Source organism: Podarcis bocagei, assembly GCF_964188305.1.
Source record: "Podarcis bocagei genome assembly, chromosome: 5".
NCBI lineage: Eukaryota > Metazoa > Chordata > Lepidosauria > Squamata > Lacertidae > Podarcis > Podarcis bocagei.
Genome location: NC_138129.1, coordinates 57,698,104 through 57,719,493, shown reverse-complemented (window position 1 = coordinate 57,719,493; position 21,390 = coordinate 57,698,104). Strand labels below are relative to the sequence as shown.

Genomic DNA, 21,390 nt, shown 5'->3' with positions numbered 1-21,390 from the left:
CTACTGCTCTCTTCTTTTATTTCCCTATGCAAGGTTGTAGGTGGATGTCAAAGATATATTGGCTATTCCTCTTGTAATACTTGCACAATATTATTACCCCAGTAAACAAATCCTCATATGCTGGAAATGGGCATATCTGCATGTGAAAGAGATTATAAGTGTTGGGTTGAGGGGCCATTAGGTAGCAAAGGTTTGGAAGTCAGCCTAACTTCAGCATTTTAAAAACACCTGTGTATGCATAAAACTAGCTACAATAAACATAGCTTGTCAAAAACATGTTTTATATTTATCAAGTTAATTCCTATTTTGTTTCTCCAGTGATTACAATTTTTTAAAAAAGGCTTACATACAAAATACAGGCATCAGTTCTATTCCTTTGTGGGATGTAATAAAAAAATCCCAATATTTAGTCAGGCATTAGACATATGAAAGACTGCCTGCAGTGATCCTGTAACTGCCTACTCACTGGATTTTCTTCCTCTAATCTCACACGGTCTTGCAGATAAGCACAAAAATGTACTAGGCCATGCATTGTGAGGAAGGATTGGGGAGCAAAAGGAGAATTAACAACATACTGTTAAGGTGTATTAGCAGCAAAGTACTCACTATATTTCTTCTGACAAAAAACAAATGAGCCTGGCTACTCACCACCACCAATGTAGGAATATTGCCAGGGTACTCTTGATTTGCAACCTAGAGGCAATGGAGTGTCCAGGTAGAGTTTGATTTTATCTTGAAAAAAATTAGATTCTTCATAGCAATTTAGCAAACACCTACTGTTATCCCCTAACTGTAATGACTTTCTGGCTCTACTATATACAGACTTTTTCATTTCTTCTAAGCACTTGTGTGAATGTAGGGTAACATGGCATGCATCTGATAAAGTGTGTTGTAATTCACAAAAACGGATGTCACAATAACATTGTCTAAGGAGGCAAAGGTTCTTTTTTATTTTAACTATACCATACCAACACAGGTGCCACTCAAAATTTCATAGCCTAAATAATACATACTATTTTTTTAAGTCCTAGTGTTTCTATATAAACTGTGTTTGCGAACATAATTTCATGCATTCATCTGTATATACTAATACTACTCGTTGCCATTGCAATGTCTTAAAAATATGTGGATCATAAAGGTACCCCTGACCGTTAGGTCCTGTCGCGGACGACTCTGGGGTTGCGACGCTCATCTCGTTCTATAGGCTGAGGGAGCCGGCGTTTGTCCGCAGACAGCTTCTGGGTCATGTGGCCAGAATGACAAAGATGCTTCTGGCGAACAAGAGCAGCACACGAAAACGCCGTTTACCTTCCCTCTGGAGCGGTACCTATTTATCTACTTGTACTTTGACATGCTTTCAAACGCTAGGTGGTCAGGAGCTGGGACCGAGCAACGGGAGCTCACCCCGTTGCGGGGATTCGAACCGCCGACCTTCTGATCGGCAAGTCCTAGGCTCTGTGGTTTAGACTACAGTGCCACCTGTATCCCTATATGTGGATCATAGCTTTGTCCTAATTCTGACTCCTAAGATACATATAAGACCGCAAGGAGTGGAGGGGGGGGGAATGGAAAGTACTCATTCAGGTGACATGCACAAATACATCAGATGTAAGACTTGGAGAATGAAAACTACATGTATTCAAACTTCAATACCCAAGCAATCTGAGCTTTAACTTTCATGGAAGCTGTCCTCTAAGTCAAATATTCTAATAATTATACGAAGGAGCTAATGCCTCTTTTACATTCAATGTTCATAGCCTCATGGTACTCTTCCTTTTCTGGTTTTACCAAGACAAGTTGAACACTGGAAAAATGGGAAACCGGGAGAAAGCAAAATGGACAAATCCAACTTAAATAATACAACCTATGCTTTATATGAATTACAATAAAACATTCCAAAATCTTGGAATGTAAACGACACATTCCTAATGCTGGAATTTTAAAGTTTTGTTTATGGTGGGTAAGCACCTTCCTATACATATAACACAGATAATTGTAATAGCTTAAGTCAGGCATAGGCAAACTCCGGTCCTCTAGATCACGGGTGTCAAACACAAGGCCCGCGGGCCAAATCTGGCCCGCCAGACCTCATCATGTGGCCCGTGTAGTCTGGTCTATATATATCTGCGAGGGAAGCTTGGGCTATGGCGCGCACAGGGCGCCTCGGGTCCCTTCTGCGCAGGCGCAGGCCTCCCCCTCCTCCAACTACCTAGCCGAGACTTATTTGACACGGCGAGGGTGGGGTTGGATATGGGAGGCCGCTGCTACTGCTCTCAACTTCTTTTCGGGCTCGCTGGGGTGAAATAAGTCCCGGCGGGAGCCCAGCGCGCCTGCACAAGGTGGAGCGCAGAGAAGGGCAGAGCCGGCTTCGCGTGCGTTGGAGAGAGGGAGACCGAGAGCGCGCTTGTGTTTCGGGAGCGTGCCCTGTGAATACTCAGGGCGGCGTGCTTTTGCTTTGCTTTTCTTTATTTCTTTAGGTGCGTTTCCGCGCTGCCCAATGAACAGCATCCTCTGGGGATTTGCGATTCAAAAGCAAATTCGATACGCAAGTGCATGTTTTGTAAATAACTTCAGGCGCGGCTTCCACAGGGTGCGCATTGCAAAAATTTATATATGGAAAAAAAGCTGATAAGGAATTGGTTTATTTTTTAGGGTATTTACACATCATGCAATTTTTTCCTCAATGTTATTACAGGGTCCAGCCATCAGTTCCCGCCCTCCTCAAAGGTTTAGGGTAGGTAGCAAAGGGGAAAAAATCCAAACAAATGCTCGATTAAAATTTGGGGAATGAGAAAAATTTAAACCTGCACATTTTGTGTAACTTAAACACCAAGCCAAACAGGAAACAATTTTTATATTCATATATGTATTCAAATGAAATCAAGGTGTAGTGTTCCATGAGCCAGAAGCTCTGCATTACTTAATCCAGCTGTTAAAGGTGTCATGGGCTTTGAAGACACTTGAACTCGAACCGGCCCTTTGAGGGTGACCAAACTGATGATGCGGCCCGCCAATGAATTTGAGTTTGACACCCCTGCTCTAGATGTTTCGGACTACTATTCCCATCATCCCTTACCACTAGTCCTGTTAGCTAGGGATGATGGGAATTGTAGTCCCAAACATCTGGAGGGCCTGAGTTTGCCTATGCCTGGCTTAAGTGTTATGTTACTACAGGAAAAGGGAAGGAGGCAGTAGCTCTGTCTCTTTTGGCCATACCGGTCACCATCCAACTTGTGGAGGGTGAATGTCTCAATTGCATAGCTTCCTATACTCATTGAGGCTCCCTTTCTGTTTCAGTACCCTGGCAAAACAGGGTTCTAGAATGTGCAGGGCGTTCTAGAAGGTGCATATATTAGACAGTGTCTGATAAAGTGGTGGAAGCAGCAGCAGCACGCAGAGCTGCGTGAATGTTTCTTGCTGCTCCCTTCACTTACTTGAAATGGGGGGTGGGGGTGGACAGAACTGTGGAATTTAAACACAGTGGTAACTGGGTAGTTGTGTAGATCATATTAAAGGATGAAGATAAGAAACAGGGCTTCAAATAAGAGTGGGGTAGGTCAGAAGACCGCACTGTAGTTTAGCTGCAGAGACAGCAAAGAGAAAGGACTCAGGAGACAGCTGCAAATAAAATGTTTCACTCCAAAGAGAGGTGGGAATTATTTTCTAAGCCTTGTAGCCATGCAGCGTCCGTGTGTTTTGCGGCACCAGAAGACAGGGATAAACCTCCTCTCCCCAAATGCTGCAATCCCAATAACAGAGCCCCCTGAGCATGCGGTTAAGGACAAACAAGCAATGTAGCTGCACACTATGTATTAAGCGCTAACATGCGGTTTGACCAATACATCACAACTGGAAAGAAGAGCCTAGAGTAGTAGTTTGACAAATCCTAAAATGAAGGCCAAAACACACATTTATTTACTAAGTGTGGTTAGCAACTGCATTTTTTATAAAAAAAAAAATTAGATACCAGGTGTGGCGGTCATTTCCAAAAGGAGGGAAGATTTAGCCCTCCCTTCCCGAACCATGATTCCCAATGATAATCAGCCCCCCTTGCCCACAGAGTTACAAGGCATAGAAAAGTACAGTGGGAGCTGTTTTTCAGACAGAGCAATCCAAATACCTTTATGCTGGCATAGAGCGCTCACTACTGCCCACAAATTCATACTGAATTTGTGTGTGTTAACGTCATGCTGGAAGGATCCAGTGAATTTGTGTGTGTTAACGTCCTGCTGGAAGGATCCAAAATGAAGTGTTGCAGGGAGGGGCTCAGTAAGTGGGGGGCTCAGTAGGTAGTGCATTAAACTTTTAATCTTAGGATTGTGGGTTCAAGCCCCATGTTGGGCAAAAAGATTCCCACATTGCAGGGGGTTGGACTAGATGACCCTCGCGATCCTTTCCAACTCTATAATTCTGTGATTCCCTCCCGCATATATTGAAGCTTCTATATTTATAAAGCCACTTTTTAAGGCCTCATTTTCAGTGGTCACTCTAGATGGCACAATTACTTCTGATCGTCATTCAATTTTCTGCCATTTTCTTATAACATCTATGCTCTATTCCAGATGTGGGAGTGATATATAGATACGTGGATGTACTATTTAGTTAGAATCATGGGTCTGGAAAGTTTCTTGAAATGTCTTTTGAAAAACAAGAGGGATCTGCCCTAAACCCCTCCACAATCAGATCCAGCAAGAACACAAAGTATATAAGCTGTCTGCAAAGTAGGGATCGGAACAAATTTGGTTCAGGTCACATTTAAAGGCGAATCTATCAAACCTGCGCTTTCCAGAACCAAAACACAACCATCCCTTGAAATTCACACTTAACCAAATTTTGTGATATAGTTACCCAATCAAACAATGGGTAGAAATCAATATAGTGCTAAAGGGACTATTCAGCTCAACTATTTCTGCTTTCTTGACAAAACTAACTCCCCTCTCCTCTCCCTATGTGCTGTTCTGGGGTTGCCTCTCTCTTCCCCTTCCCAAGCAACAACTATCAGTTACACCCTTTGTATATTTATTCTGTATCTGTTAACTCTGAACTTCCACAGAGCGTAAGTACTAAATATGTTGGAGCTTAGTAAGTGTCTTGCTGTGGTACCCATGGAGGCAGCACAGAAAAACCCCGAATTCATGTGCAGACAGTACTTTCCAGAATGCTTTGTTTACCTTTCATAACAAGCTGCACAGGGGGATTATGTAATTCAAGGGAAATAGGAGCATCAATAACTATTAAGTCAAGATGTTCTAGGGGATACAGATAATGCTTCAGGATATACCTAAACCAGGCAGTTCAATGAAAAGGAAAAGAAATAGATCACTCCATTTGTCACCATTCACTCTTGGGTTTCATCAACTGCTTGAGGTGAAATACGCTGCAGGAGTTGGGCCATTTTGATCATGTCACCTTTATCCTAATGTAATGTTTATTACCATGTTCGTTATTAATATTTAAGTTGTGCCAGTCAGTAGCACAAATGGGTTATTTAATATGGAGGTGACTCAGTAGCTTCTGAGGGTGCACATTAAGGCGTGCAGGTAAGATGCAAGTGAGAGAGAAAGATTAGACTTGATGAAAAAGCAACAAGGAAGGAAGAAGGGAATGTGAAGCATTGTGTGCCTAAATGAATGGATACACAACAGTTCAGGAAGGGTTCTATAGGGGAACACAGAGGAACCTAAAGTAATCTGCTCGTGTTATGCATATTTTCGGGATTAGGTAAAGGTAAAGGTACCCCTGCCCGAACGGGCCAGTCTTGACAGACTCTGGGGTTTGTGCGCCCATCTCACATCTATTGGCCGGGGGCCAGCGCTGTCCGGAGACACTTCCGGGTCACATGGCCAGCGTGACAAGCTGCATCTGGCGAGCCAGCGCAGCACACGGAACGCCGTTTACCTTCCCGCTGGTAAGCGGTCCCTATTTATCTACTTGCACCCAGGGGTGCTTTCGAACTGCTAGGTTGGCAGGCGCTGGGACCGAGCAGCGGGAGCGCACCCCGCCGCGGGGATTCGAACCGCCGACCTTTCGATCGGCAAGCCCTAGGCGCTGAGGCTTTAGCCCACAGCGCCACCCGCGTCCGCAATTTTCGGGATTAAAGAACCCTAAAATCCAGGTGCTTGTTTTCATGCTTGAAACACAAAACTGGATGTGGCATTTATATAATACACCATGAATATTCCTTCTTGTACAGCATCTTTTTGGTACCACTGCTAACTCTTCCAAATGGGAAAATGTTATTGTTGGGGAAGCAAAGCATTCCCCACTTACCAGAGAGCTACTTTTGAGAAAAGTGAAGAAAAATGTGCTCTTAGTAATTAAAAAAAATGTGTGAATCCAAATATATGTGAGAAGCAAGATAATAATCAACTCACTCCTTTCCTTTTTTAAAAATGATATTTATTGAAAAAAGAACTTTTTAAAAAAATTACAAAGAAATTACAAAGAAAAAAGACAAAACAGAAAAAGAAAAAGAAAAACCATCATTTTCAAATCCTCCACTTTCATTACCTTCTTACTATGACCTCCTCCTCCTCCCTTTTCTTGTATCTTGATTAATAGTTGTCACAGCAAATCCTTTCCATAATTCATAGTATTCTGTCATTACATTACCTTACTCTATTTTCATCTTATCTTATAAAAACCTTAAAGATTAAGACTTAAATCTTATTTTTACCAACTTCTTATAACCATTACCTTTTTACCTAATTCTTTAAACATTTTTACAAGAGCCAAGTAATTTCATTTCAACATTTTTCTAACATTCATCAATTTTATAAGGCATTCCTAATGATAGAAAAAAGAAATAAACAATCCAATCTTCTTCCAGCGTCCCTTCCTCCTGGTCCTGGGTTTGTCAGTCCTTTTTATCCCATTAGTCTGGCACATTAACCTGGTGATCTTATATCCGAGGCCTTCAAGTCTCTTCCATGTCCCTTCCGCAGCTCTTCTTCATATTTTCCTTTCACTCGTGGGAACTCCAGCTTGGTAGTGTTTTTGACCCTTTTCAACCAATCAGCCCCTTTCCCATAGTCCAGACTAGACTCCATGTGGTATTTTAAGACATGTTTCAAATTCCCTCCAAAATTGGGAGCCCCCACAACTCCAAACATCTGACGGCCTATTACCAGACTCGGAAAGTCCAAACATCTCTGCATAGGGGGGTCATTCCAACCCCCCATTTCCAAATCAATCCAAACTTTATCTTTCCAAATCTGGTTTTTTCCAAGTTCATTTGTCCAATCCAAAGGCTCATTTTCCTGCAGGGCCAAAAGTTCCTCCCTTTCTGATGCCCAAAATTCAGCAACATCCTCTTCTCTCAACTGTTCTGTCATGGCACACTCCTGTTTAAGTTCCTGAGTGGGCTCCACATAGTTTCCCACTATGTGTTCAATTTGTTCAAATGTTCTGGCCGCATTAGTCATCAAATCCGTCTTCTGACTTAACTGATCCAATAGGGCATTTATTTTACAGAAAGCACCCAACAGTGCTTCTGGAAACATTGTCCTGCAGGTCACAAGTCCTTTCCCACGGTTGTAATCTGTAGCCGATGCAAGCTCCCTAGAATTAGTTACAGTTTCACAGTCCCCCTCTAGGGGGAAAACTTCTGGTTGTTCTTTCTTTTAAGGACAATAGCAACAAAGTTTCTTTTTTTAAGATATTTTGTCAATATTTGTTTCTTTAAAATGCGAAAGAAAACAGTGGAATCACAATGTTACTCTTCTTTTAACTGTCTGTCAAAAATATTTGTCTCTGGTCAATGAGCTTCAAACGTCAATTCTGACACCCCGCTCCAGGATCAGGACGGTGGAAAGTTACTTTACTTTAAACTCACTTCTGCAGGTTTAAACAGTCCAAAAAAGACCCCCCTTCTTCTCCTGCTACCGAAGGGGGGTTCAACGATTTTAAATGGTGAAAACCAATCCTTTGAAAGTGATTTTCTAAGCTCTAGTTTACGTTGTCTTTGCTTTCTTCTGACTACAAGGAAACGGAAGGCTGACTTCCTGTTTAGACCTTCCTGTTTCAGTACCAAATTCAGGTAAATTTTTAAGTCCAATTCCTTTCTAATCGCCAGTTCTTATTTGAAGTCCAATTGTTCAATGTTTAAGTACTCACGGGTGATTACTTTAGATGCCAAATTGTCCCAGGAAAAAGGCAGCGCTCTCCGGCAACGGCTGTGCGGCTTCGCTTCACGGAAATAGCAGTTGACTCACAGCACCGCGCCACTCCCCCCTCTTCGCTTCGGAGCCCGTTAGTGGGTTCCTTTGCGGGTTGGGGGGCGCTAAAGGTGCCCGCCAAGTCCCATGGTCACAGGCTTCATCCGCCTGTGATTTCTGAGAGGGTCCCCGCTTCGCCGCAGCGGAAAAGACCCGTTTCGCGCGGAGCTGGTCCCTCCGGTTCAGAGGGAGTCCGCCATTGCCGATGGCGCCACCCCGGAAGTCCTCAACTCACTCCTTTCCTAAGGAGAACAAAGACCAAACTGGATCCTATTAGGAACATCATTATCAGTATTATTTATTGCTAGGGGCTGTGTCCCTGCTTGCTTTGTTCATCAACCCCCCTCCTCTTTTAAGACCTCACCAACCCCCTCCACTAACCCCTTTAGGTCCACAAAGAAGGGCCTCAGATGATGAACACAGGGTCTGGGTAGGTTCACGTGTGAGGAGCTGGTCCCTAAGGTATTGGAATCTTGAGCAGCATAAGGCTTTATAGGTCAAAACCAGCACTTTGAACTGAGCCTGGAAATTAATTAGCAGCCAACTGGGCCAGGATTAGTGTGGTATCACCAGATCACCTATTCCCAGTCTGCCCCCTGAATTCTGCACTACCTGCAATTTCTGAATTGTATTCAAATGCAGCCTGAAGTATAACACACTGCAGTAATTTAAAGCAAGAAGTTAGTACAGTGTTTATAATAAAAGTTAGGCTACCCCTGTCAAAACAGCGTCACAACTGTGCCACTAGTGAAAGCTGATGGAAGGTACTCTGTGCCACTGAGGTCACTTGTGCCTCCATGGACACCTGCTGTGTCCCTAAGCACCCCCAAACTGTATTCTTGCTCCTTTAGGAGAAGTTCAACTCCATCAAGATCAGGTAATAAAAAAAAGATTTGTGTCTCATCTGAATATTGATGGCAACACAGTCCAAATCCCTGGATAAGCCCAGTCAGTGGTTTCATGTAGATGCTAAACAGCCTGGAGGGACAAATCTGGTCCGTGTGGCATCCCACACTGGAGGATCCATGGGGCCAAGCAGCATCTCCCAACACCACTCTCTGGAGATGGGCATCTAAGTAGGGTAGGAACTATTTTAAAGTGGAACCACCCACTCCCAAATTGGACAGCCACTCTAAAAGAATACCATGGTCAATCAACACTCTCCCTGTTTCTCATCCATCCCTAACCCAACAAATACAGAGCGACCAAGGCAGTTTCTGTGTCAAAACAAGGCCTAAACCCCAACTGAAATGGATCTAGAAAACCAGACTGGATCCAAGAGAACCTGATTCTGGTTAGCAACCACCCGCTTAAGGACTTTGCTCAGTAACATAAGGTGATTAACTTCATATTGTTATTTTCAAATTAATTTGCTATTCTAATTCAACATCAAATGGATTAGAATAACTGCTTGGCTGAAGCTATTCAGTTGGTCTACCATCTGGTAATTCAGTCCTGGGGCTTAGAACATGGTAAGGAGGAGGCAAGAATTACATGAAGCCCTAAAGGAGGTGTGTCTGAGCTGAATTTATTTTAAGCTAGATATAAAAATATGATGCAGGATACTAGCATTATAATTATTCAGACATCACAACTGTTTCTAGGTTAAGAGATCACACTATCTTTGGGAGGGGCAGTTAACACTAATTCACATGGACCTCACACTGAGCCAGTGTAGTGTAGTGTAGTGTAGTGTAGTGTAGTGTAGTGTAGTGTAGTGTAGTGTAGTGTAGTGTATTAAATGCTGGTTTTGGCCCAGATCACTCTCAGGTTAACCTACTTCAGAGTAATGGTGTGAAGATGAAATGGGGAAACCCTATGTATGCTGCACTGAGATCCTCAAAGGAAGGATAGCATGATAGTACTAGGATTGTTTCCATGTAAGAATCACTTACCACAAAACATGCCAAAGCAGTTAACAATAAAAACAAACATGCATCAACTATAAAAAGATATATAAATACAATTTCCAGTTCAATGCAGATAAAGACTAGGCAAAAACCTTCACTTGAAAGGCTTGGGGTAAGAGGAATGTCTTTATTAGACACCCAAACCACACTAAAGGTATGATTCCTATATCATACCTCCTGATGAAAAGACATGCGCAGGGTATAGTGTTCAATTGGGTGAGTTAATCTGTGGGTGAGTTAATCTTTTAGATACCCTAGCCTTAAAATCTCCCAGTGTTCGAAAATCCTACTGTTCTAGGCACATTTTGCGACAGGGAATTTCATTAGCGCGAGCAGTTTCTGAGCTCTGGGCGCAGTACTGCACCTAAGATATCAGATTAAAACTGCAGAGTGGAAGGAAAGGAGGACCTTTTGCGGCCTCCCCACTTCTAGCTACTCTCTGAAGACTGGAAAAGAGACCCTCTTAAGAATTTAAGGAGGGCAGGAGAAGGACTAGACCATGTGAAAAATGAACACAATATTTTAGCTGCATTTCAGTCATTTTCATTCTTGTTATTAAAAAATACATTCTAGACATTCTGTTGTTGCACCATAACCTAGGTTTAAGGTGCCATTTAGCTCCTAGCTTTCATATCTCTGTTTCTAACACTGAAATCTCCTAATGACAGCTCCCAATGGCTTCATACATGCTAAATGACACCGGGGGGCAGGATGGTACCTTGCAGCACCCCACTGCCAGGGGGCTGAAAAACCACCAGTCTATTCTCTGAAACTGACCTCAAAGAAAGGATCAGAACCACTGTAAAATAGTAATAATTTATTATTTATATGCTGCCTATCTGACTGGGTTTCCCCAGCCACTCTGGGCAGCTTCCAACAAATTAAAACACAATACAATATCAAAGATTAAAAACACTGCTCATCTCATCAGTTCCGGACCACATCATGTTCAATGGTATCACTCAAGAATTACAGGGTCACACACCCCTTGTCCTCCTGATAAAAGTCATACATTAGGGTGCTCACTGTTGATTCAGTCCCCAAACCAAGCCTGAATCTTGACTGGAATATGTCAATAACTCGTATCACTCAGTAATACTTGTTACTGTCCTGTCATAGCCCCCTCAATCACCTTCCCTCAAAAATTGGTATTTGTGACCGGGCAGTGATTGTCACAAACGAGGGGGTCCAATGTAAGCTTTTCCAGGAGTGGTTGAATCAAAGCATCTTTCAAAACTGCCAGGACCATTCCATCCTGCAATGATGTGTTGACCACACCCAGGGCCCACCCAGTCAACCTTGCTTGGCATGCTTTAATAAGCCAAGAGAGAGCAAGGGCTGAGGAAGCAAATGGTTGGGTGCACTGTTCGAAGCATCTTGCACACATCTTCAGGTGACATCAGCTGAAACCTATCCATGTCACAGCAGCCACTGCACTGTATGCCTCACTGGAGGCTGAAATAAATGTGGTGTGAAGATTGTGACAGAAGTGACAAATGTGATAGTTATATAGATCTCTGAGTACAAGGTGGATGGCAACTTTGGGCATGCTGTTATCTTTCCGTGCATGGTTGGCACCTGACAGTTAAACTGTGAGACCTGACTTTGCAATCAGCTCCTCGTGTGCACAATGGACATCTATCACGGCAGCAAAACAGACAGGTGCCCGCGGTGTCTCACATTGTGGACTCAGCCCTCCCACTCCAAAAGCTACAGCTTCCTCTCTGACAAAACTGTGTTTAAGAAAATTTGAATTCGTGCATTTCTTCTCTGGCCTGACCTCCCCGAGCCACTGCTTTTATACTGGTCAAAAATTCTGTCTGTGTTCAAACAAAAGGTTTATAACTTCTCCACTTGTTACGCCTCCAAAGATGAAGACCAAAAATTTAAATGTTGCCCAATGGCCAAGATGTTTGAAATTTGATGGGCATAACAGGGTGACCAACACCATGACACACACTATAAGATGTCAAAATAATTTCTGTAACAAGGGTGTTTGAAATTTGTGTTGTCTCATGGGCATGTTCTCATATATGGTGATCACTATTCCATTAAAAGTGTGATTATTTGCTAGTATCTTCCTTTTTCTTAAATGCTTGTCATTGGAAGAGCTAGGGCTGCAGATAGATGCTCTGGTCATCTACAGTGGTCTCTGACATCATGTCAAAGATGACACATGAGAGAGTTTAAAAACCTAATTATACCGGACACTAGCAATGTATTTCCTTTTAATGACAACCATTTATGTGACAAAATTTAACTACTTGCCCTCATGCAATTACTTGGCCTGTTGTTGAAGTGGAAGGAACAAAATCACACACTTAGGTCACCCAAAAGCAGTCAGTTAAAAAAAAAAAAAGCAACAATACTGTTGACAGGCCAATGACATTAACTAATGCTAAAAATGTCAGGATTATTTATATAACTAAGCATCATAGCAACTATTACTGATTGTAAAAGCAACTGTGGGCCTGACAAGCAAAACTTACACAGTAACTTATTTTGGCAATACCATGGGAATAAAATTCGCAAGTGGGTTAAAGCACCACAGCCAACAGAATGGTTCCCATTGGTTACTGTAAGGCTGCAATCCACAGCCGTTATCATCAACTAAACTTCGCCACTAACTTCAGTGGGATGTGAATCACACCCCTAAATCTGCAATTTTCTACTTCCACATCCTGAGGCAACTATGGTAGAAGTATTCAAACAGCAAAATAATAAAACTTATTTCCCTGCCCTCTCCCTTTAATAATAGGAAATGTTTGAGAAAGGGGATTCCTCCCTCCCCCGACACTTTCTACCAATTGCTTTTCCCTACAAAAGTTTCTAGGGCTACAGTATGTCTCAAGAATTTTGTTTCCCCCCTGTTCCCAAGCCTAGTACTTCCCGTGTATTTTCTCATTTGACTATTCGTGAACATTATTTCATCATTTCAAGTTTGATCTGTCTGCTCTGAGATCCCAATGAATTCCTGCTTGTGGCCTTTGCTCTTCAAGCTCCACCCATGTCAAGTGTGCAAATATCTTCTGCTTCCTCAAATGCTGCGCCCCTTTATCCACTGCTGCCCCTGAAGCCTGGAATGGTGCTAAATCCACTCTATTTCCCAGCGGGGAAGAGTTGCAGTGGACCACGTGGCCACCCACTCCCCTCCGGGGGTGGGGAACGAAGTCCCATGTCACCCAGAGGTTCCCGGCCACGTCATTGTCCAGCCATCCAATCCGTTGGCTGGGGGGGGGGTGCGTGGCCGGGCCTCATTTAAACTGAAGCGCGAGCCGGAGAGCTTCCGCTTGGCTCGCTTCCTCGATCTTCTGCCTGCCCTCCCTAGTTTCAGGTTTCGACATTGGCCTTGCTATGGACCTCAGTTGGTCGTCGTTGAGGGGCCTGGTAGGAATTTTTCCACTTGGCAAATTGGCATGGGCCATTTGGTTTTCACCTATCTCGTAGCAATTGTCACAACTTTGTAAGGTTTGGCGGTTAGGCATTGGTTGGTCTTATGATGGGGGAGGGGAGGTGTGGCCATCAACTGCCCCTCAAGCTTAAGGGTATTCCGTTAAAGGAATCCGGGGGTGTGGATCTTGTCCAAAGCCATGCCACAACCCCGTCAGGAACCTAGGGGGAGCTTCAGTTGGTTTGCATCGACAGGGCTCCCCCTACCAGTGGTTGACCCTTGCAGGACTCCCTGTGTGACGGGCAGGAGTCAGATATAGTCGGGTCAATTCCAATGCCTAAGCCAATACCGCTCACATTCTGTAACCAATAAAGCTGTGGCCTAAATTTGCCCAATAACCATTAACCGAATATCCATGTTCTTGTGTCTTATGCCATTTGCGTTGTTTCATCTTCTGGCCAATCAACTTTGTAATTCAGTACCAGAAGTATGAGGAAATGCAAACTTTATTAAAATTAAATAAACTGTCAGAAAATAGTGACAGTTGTGTAATTACACTTTTTATCATGGTCATGGATGGACAGAAGGAGCCATCTTAAAAATGGACAATTGTTCAACGGCTGTATTTCTTCAGGAAGTATTTTCACTGTTTCATTTATTCATTCTTAATTTTACATGAATTTTAAAATTGTGAGGACACTGTAAACTTGCAGCACTGAAATGCCTCTGAATACCAGTTGCTAGGTACCAGAGGTGGGCAGAGGGCTTTTGTGCTCAGATGCCGTTTGTGGGCTTCCCACAGGCATCTGGTTGGCTGCTGCGAGAACAGGAGGCTGGTTTACAAAGGCCACTGGCCTGATCCAGCAATCTGTTCTTATGTACTATGATTATAACAAGATGACTAACTGTTACCTCATTATCTAGCACAATTTACATACAGATGTTTTATCTCGGTTCTGTAATTCTACATGCAGATCACTAACTACCCTTGTTTTGAGAGCAACTTTAGTTAATCAAAACCCCACTATAGTTTAATCAAGCATTCAACCAATCAGAAGGAATTAAGCAAGCTCTATGTCCTTATTTCACACATCTATGGTGTTTTAAGTACTGGTAATTGTGGTGGCTTTCCCCCGTTTTTTAGTTATATGGTAACAAATATAATTCATTAACATGATCTATATAAAATTGTATCACTTCAAACTGCAGTTAGGGGATCCTGCTGTCCCTTTTTTTAAAAAAAACAACAACACCCTGCCCACAGAGTATTAGTTTTTGAGGGAATTCTAGCATTCTTCACAATATATTTTCCCCCATGCGCAGAGAGTGAGTTTAGACTTTCTTTCATGTGAAGAAATGCAAAAACAAATCCCTGTCTATTTATTGTTTTCCATATTCAGTGCACATGTGTGGGAGGCACTTTAGTGTAGGAAACAAGAAGGTTTAAAACAAAGAAGCAGTAACATTTCTAGGCCATAATAATAAAATAAGTAATTGTTAAATTATTAAATTTCAAGGTGAAGGTGCCCCATTTAACACCAAGGAGAACAGCCTGTCATTTTACAAAGCAGATACTAAGAAGAAAAGAAAACCTTCACTGCTATAGGAAAAATTACGGATGAACATAATCCTCTCTGGTGTGTTTACACAGATCAGAACATATCACAATCGAAAAATAAGCAAGGACACAGAACGAGTTATACATAAACAAATGAGTTGAAATGGCTGAACATTCTCTTTTACTTTCACACCCTAACCAGCAAAACAAACCTTTAGGGGAGAGATAGGATGTTTTTAAAAAACTTATTTAATGCTTCTTACATATTATTTCATACCTTTGCACAGCACAGTTATATTGGGTTTTTCCTTTATTCGCTAACCACCTTGATGTACCCTGGACCAAAATCATAGCCATTGTCTTTAAAAAACAATAACTATCCAAATTTGATATGGTAGACATATTTGAATTAAAAGAAGTTTGGCCTTTAGATCAAGACCACCCCTACCCCTCAAAATACACATTTTACTTTAAAGAGTAAAACAAGAGATAAACACCGTCAAAATATAATGGTTTTGTAGTCATTAACTGGTTAAGTATGAAAACCTATTTAAATCCATGAATCCAGAAGCGGTCCTAGTCAATAAATTCTGGGGTTCTAGGATCCTGCTTATCATGGTTTCTCCCCACCCTCAATCTGAGTCTATAGCACTATGATAATAACATGAGAAAGCAACTTATAAAACAGCAAAGATGACCAAGCTTTCAAGCAGAAAAATAATACAGAAAGTGAACACGGCACTAAAAATCTCTACCTTGAGGGTAAATTTAATGCAAGTTGGACTATTTAAGACACATACAAGCTATTTTTCCTTTCTTTCTTAAAAAAGTGACACCCCCCTCTTTTTTTTGCTTATGAGCTTTCAGGTGAAGCCAGCAATATTCTTCCTTTAATTTGGAAGCAGACAAGGAAGCTGCTGACTCAGTACTACACTGTAATGATAAGACTATTTTTGCTTTGTTTCCTCATATTAACTCACTGAAGCAAAATGTGTAGTAATTGCAGGGAATCCTATAGTAAGCATTTTCTTACAGTGTAAAAGATATCAAATTTGATACTATGTTAAGTGGATTTAGAAGGAATATGTTTAAAATAGAATGTATATTAAATTACTACAACGTACTTGAAGCTATATTATGAAACAATTTGTATGGAGCTTTTCTCTCTGAAATCAGGAAGACGTTACAGCCCAGCACTATAGTTCCCCCCATAAAGAACTACAGTACCAAAAATGCTAACAGAATGCAGACAAGTGCTTTAAGATCACTTGATCTTGAGGTTTCCTTCAGAATGTTCTGCTTTCTGGAAAACAAACTTAATGCTAAAAACTGGTACCTGATCACCATTTACTCTAGGGTAACTACAGGTGCATCTTGACAAGAGCATCAGTCGTATGTCCAGTTATCTCATGGCAAGATGATGATAGCCGAAATAAGCAACCAAACCCCATGTAGTAGCCATTTCGTAAAAAGCCTATTTTCTCCCCTAATTTGCTGCTATGATTTTTGTGGATGACTCTCTAAACGCTGTGCTTTTGACATGCTGACTTGAAATCCTGCAATAGTCATTTAAAGATTTTCTGCTTGTTTTTTTCTTTTCTTTTTATAAACAAAAACAATAGGCAGTTTGAAAAGAAGAAGAAAGTGCCATCTGCTATACACCTTTCTTTTGTTGCAAAGTAAGAGCTAGTTGCACCCTTTGGGCTGTGAAGAATGCAACATTGATGAGATAGCCAGACACTCTCTTAACTACACTCTTCCTCCTGAATTTAGCAAAATACTCTTTGTATTCTCTTACCTTTATGGTTTTGGTCTGGAGTCTGAGTCCATTTAAAGTGTTAATGGCTTTCTCTGCATCCTTTGGATCAATATAGTTAACAAATCCATACCCTAAACTCTGCCCTGTTGAAACATAAGAAACAAAAAAAAAGGACTCAGTATTCTTTGCAGCACACGTGTACGATTTCCAAATGGGGGAATGAAATCCTTTTTGTCTGATAAACTTTTTCACCTAACACTTCCATTCCAATCCAGAAAGCATACCCATACAGCCAACACAGCTTTCAGGAGGACTGCTTAGAAATATTTTTATCCTGAGAGTCTGTCATTAACAGGTGCTGATTCTTCTAGATTCCATAGTGCCCTTAAAACTAGGAAAACTAAATGAATATATTAAGAATTTACTAGTGGCCACACTTACTGAAGTTTTTCCCTACAAGAATCACATTAAGAGAATAAAAGACAAGAGAGAGGTAGCAGCAGGATTACATGCAGAATTTATAAACGATTTGTGTTCTTTTAATCAACAGACAGAAATAAAAAAATAAAAATTAGTTGTACAAGCAACTCAACTGCAATTTAAAGTGAAATAAATGAAATGCTTAAACTAAAACACATATCAGTAGCTAACCAAATTCTTACAAATAAGAAACCTTTCTTTAGAAACCCTGCATTTATTTTACCTGATTTGGTTGAAAATAGTATTTATTTACAATATTTATATACTGCCTTTCAGCAGGGAAGGGCTCTTATTAATAAGAAGCTTAAAGAAACAGAAAGATTACCTAAAAATCAGGATGAACTCTAAAAATGAACATGTAAAAGCCAACAAATTAGCGTCTATGTTACTGCCTTGTCCGTGACAGCACATACACCATCGGAAATGACATAATATCACATGGCAGGATAGATGATTACTTTGTGCTCTTTGCACTGAGCTCATGTGGTGATGCTAGGAAGAACAAAACAGCAAAAGTGCTTCTGCATTCAGATGGCAGGAGCCCATTTTAGCAGCCAAAATTTCAACAGCTTCTGTTTTATTGTCGTGTTTCGTGTTTACGTTTCGCAGATCAACTTTATCCAGTACAAACAGCTTAGCTTTTTAACATGGTGCTAATTACATACCATAGGGATTCACACAGGTCAGGGATGATCTTGGCCTTGCAATGCAGTAAGAACATTTGACCAAGGAAAACCTTTGTCACCCCCCCTATAATCTATCAGAACCCACCCCTCGTTAATTCAAAGGTAATGAGTATAATTACAGTAAAAATGACAAGCAACGCCAATCAACACCATGCACATGCAGCTACCAGGTTTGCCCAAGTTCATATTCCGTTCTTCTGCCTCAATATATTCAGTTTTTCATTGTTTTACATATGCTATATCCCCCCACAGGAGGCACACACCATCCAATTAAAGCATAACCCCCCCTTGGTCAAAAAATATATCATGGGAACTGCAGTTTAACCCTCACAGCTCCCATAACAAACTGCAGTTCCCAAGGTTCTTGGGAGCAGTGGTGGCAAAGTGCTTTTAAATGTAGGGTGTGTACACAGACTAAATGCCCCTTTATCTCTATATAGGATCTCCCCCCCCCCATTTGATTTGATTCAACAGCTTTTAATACACACAACTGATTTCAATGTACATTGAAACTGGTTGACTAAATGATAAGCGGAAGATCTAGTGGGAGATCTCAATCTTTTTCCATTATGAGGCAAGAGAATGAGAGACTGAAATTCAGAAGGAGATGCCATGTTTTCTGCCTGCCTTAACACTGTGAATTTACAAAATGCCTGACAACCCACTGGGGACTAGATGCGGACAAGGCAGTGAAAACTGCACCCAGGCAAGATGAAAGGGCGAGTTTTCAGGTTCAAACTGAATTTTGACAGGGAACTTTAAAACATGAATGAAAGTTAAGTATGAATCAGCCCTGAGTTACAACCAAGGAAACCTGGATCAAATCTCACTAGGTGGCTAAACGTGCCTCTCCCCCCCCCCCCAGCTTACTTCCTGCAATATGGAGTTAATACTAACCTACCTTGCAAGATTGTTTTAAAGGCTGCAACAAGATAATTTACGTGACTGACTCACTGCTAGGATTTCTAAGCACTGCCACCGTCATGGGATGAATTCACTGTCTCTTAGCAACCTCACTTCTCTTCCTCATTCAGGGGAATTACGCTAAGGTACGAGGCAATGATACGTGACGGGTCTCATCATGCACCACAGATTTCCAGCTGATAACCACAATCAAGGTGTGAAGAACTTGAAGTACAAATTCAGAGGAACGTAATCATGGTTAGAAAGTCCTGTCAATGGGAACGTCAGCAACCAAAGCACTCTACATGCAGTGGGATGAAATTCAGTGATCTACTTCCTTGGCTACTGCCGTCTCGGCGCAAGCAAAGAGAAACAGAAGTGCTGGTTCAACTTCCAATCAGCTGCAACGTTTCTGCTACAGTGGAAGGCAAATGACATTTCCCCTATGGTGACAGCTACTTAACTAATCTTTTAATTAAACTACGAAGTGAAGAATTTGTCACCTGCCTCCTTTAGAACATCTGTAGCATTCAGTAAAGGGTGGAGAAATAGTTTTCACACTTCTATGCACTCATGCCATAATTTCCAGTGCAATGCTGTGTTGGAAGTTGGAAACATGGAAATTTTACTGCCCATGAATCGGAAATGGTCAAACAAGCAGTGCACAACAGCTCAGTCCTCCATTAGTGTTCTCTATCACCAGACTTCAAACTTATTTTTAAGCATGCTCTCTTGTAAACTCCCAGGAAGAGAGAATGGACATGGGGAAGAGAAGAATTGATTGTCCAAGAAAACAGAAATAATGAGTGCCTGGCATTTGGTTTCTGATCTCCTGCAGCCTAATGAACTCACATGGAAATCAAACAGTAGTGTTCATGTTTAAAATGGGCTTGAAAAGGCCTGGCTTTAGTTTTTCTTTTAAAATAAAGGAGTATTTTTTTGTTTGCAAAGGTACAATTAAAATTATTTTTAAATCGCCTGCACTTCAATATTAATCCAATGGGGGGGGGGGGGAGTGGGCAGCTTCAAAATATCTTGGCCCAGCACTGGTCCCAATGAAATGTGCAAAAATTCCCAACCAGTGCTACAATGTAAACTCTCAAGAAGAAAGAATAGGAAGAGTAATAGAAATAGAAATAGCAAGAAAGGTCTTCTCAATATCTTGTGGTTTCTGCAGTTGGAACAATTTGGACAGTGCAATATTGAAGAAGTGTAAATACCAAAAAATGGCTGCTTTCAGGAATAAAGTACATGTTAAGGTGAAGCCCACATTTTTAAAGCAAAATCAGCTTAGACAAGCTGTGTAATAGGGAAAGGAAGCTTGCTTAATTCTTTCCCCTCTGGCTATTCTGTTTAAAATCACTGATTTCCTGGTGCTTTTCACCTACAAGAGGGGTGGGCAACCTGTGACCACCCAGATGTTGTTGGACTACAACTTCCATCACCCCCAGCAGCCTAAATCTATATTCTCTCTCTCTCTCTCTCTCAAACAGCCATATGAACAAAAATATCAATTTGAGGATGGGGATTTTGAGCTGAATGATCAATAATTAAGTAGGCCTATATCTTCCCTGCCTTGCAGCCCAATTCCTGAAAGTATCTTGTTTTAAATAAAAAGACATAAAACTGCCAATGAAGTAGAGTCAGCAACCATTTTGCACGAGGGTTCTGTTCCTGACCCCTGTGCGCATGGGCAAAGCGCATAAGCCCACAATGTTTTGGGGCCTCTTCTGGGTCGGCAGCAAGGAGCATGAGCACAATCAGACACATGTTAGATGGTCTCTGCCTGTAATATCTAATTTGAGCCTCAGTCCAACTTAGTCCACTTGGTTGCCATCTTAGATGACTAGTAATTTTTCTTTGGTGGTGAGTGAGCAAGAAAGCCGAAGTGGGATCAAGAATCCAGTCCCTTCTCCAGCTACTTACAGCATTTTTATGCTGGGTGTGGAGGAAAGTACTTTGACTCCTCCATGCCTAATGCAGAAACTGAAAGGCCGCCAAAGAGAGGATGAAACACTTGGGGCTTCTGTGGGTGGAATTCAATGTTGCACTGTAAAAATCATCCTGTCTGTGCAAACATTTCAGCTTGCAGATGGAATGATTCTCCCTCTCCTCCCTGCCCCCTTGCTGCTCTGGGGGTTCCCCTGACCTCTCCAGAGCCATTTGCAGGGGTGGTGGAAAGTCCTGTTGCACAAGAAGAGGACCTTGCATGGGGCTTCCGCTGATAGCGCTCATTAGGTGAATCCTGCCCTGCTTTTCGAGAATGGAAAGATCCATGCTTTCTACCCAGCCTAGAAACCAAGCAGGCTGCTGGTGAAGCTATGAATCGTCCCATCCTTCTGCTGGCAGCCTTTTAATGCTTCTATACTGAAGACAGAAGAGGTGAAGCTCTTTCCTGTGTGATAAGAACAGAAAGCAAGAGGAAAAGAATGCTCCTTCGCTCCTCTGCCGGCTTGCTGTTTTCCTACGAAACCCAGAGGACTTATT

At 41.8% G+C, this 21,390-nt stretch overlaps 1 protein-coding gene across 7 annotated transcripts in view; it reads right to left on the bottom strand.

Moving 5' to 3' along the window:
• ELAVL4 (ELAV like RNA binding protein 4) overlaps window positions 1-21,390 on the bottom strand; it is a 108,216-nt gene that overhangs the window by 16,400 nt on the left and 70,426 nt on the right. For all 7 annotated transcript variants that reach the window (XM_081193231.1, XM_081193234.1, XM_081193230.1 and 4 more), the window contains exon 3: window positions 16,874-16,977. In XM_081193231.1, coding sequence (XP_081049357.1) covers window positions 16,874-16,977 — 104 coding nt within the window. The remainder of the gene's footprint in view (window positions 1-16,873; window positions 16,978-21,390) is intronic.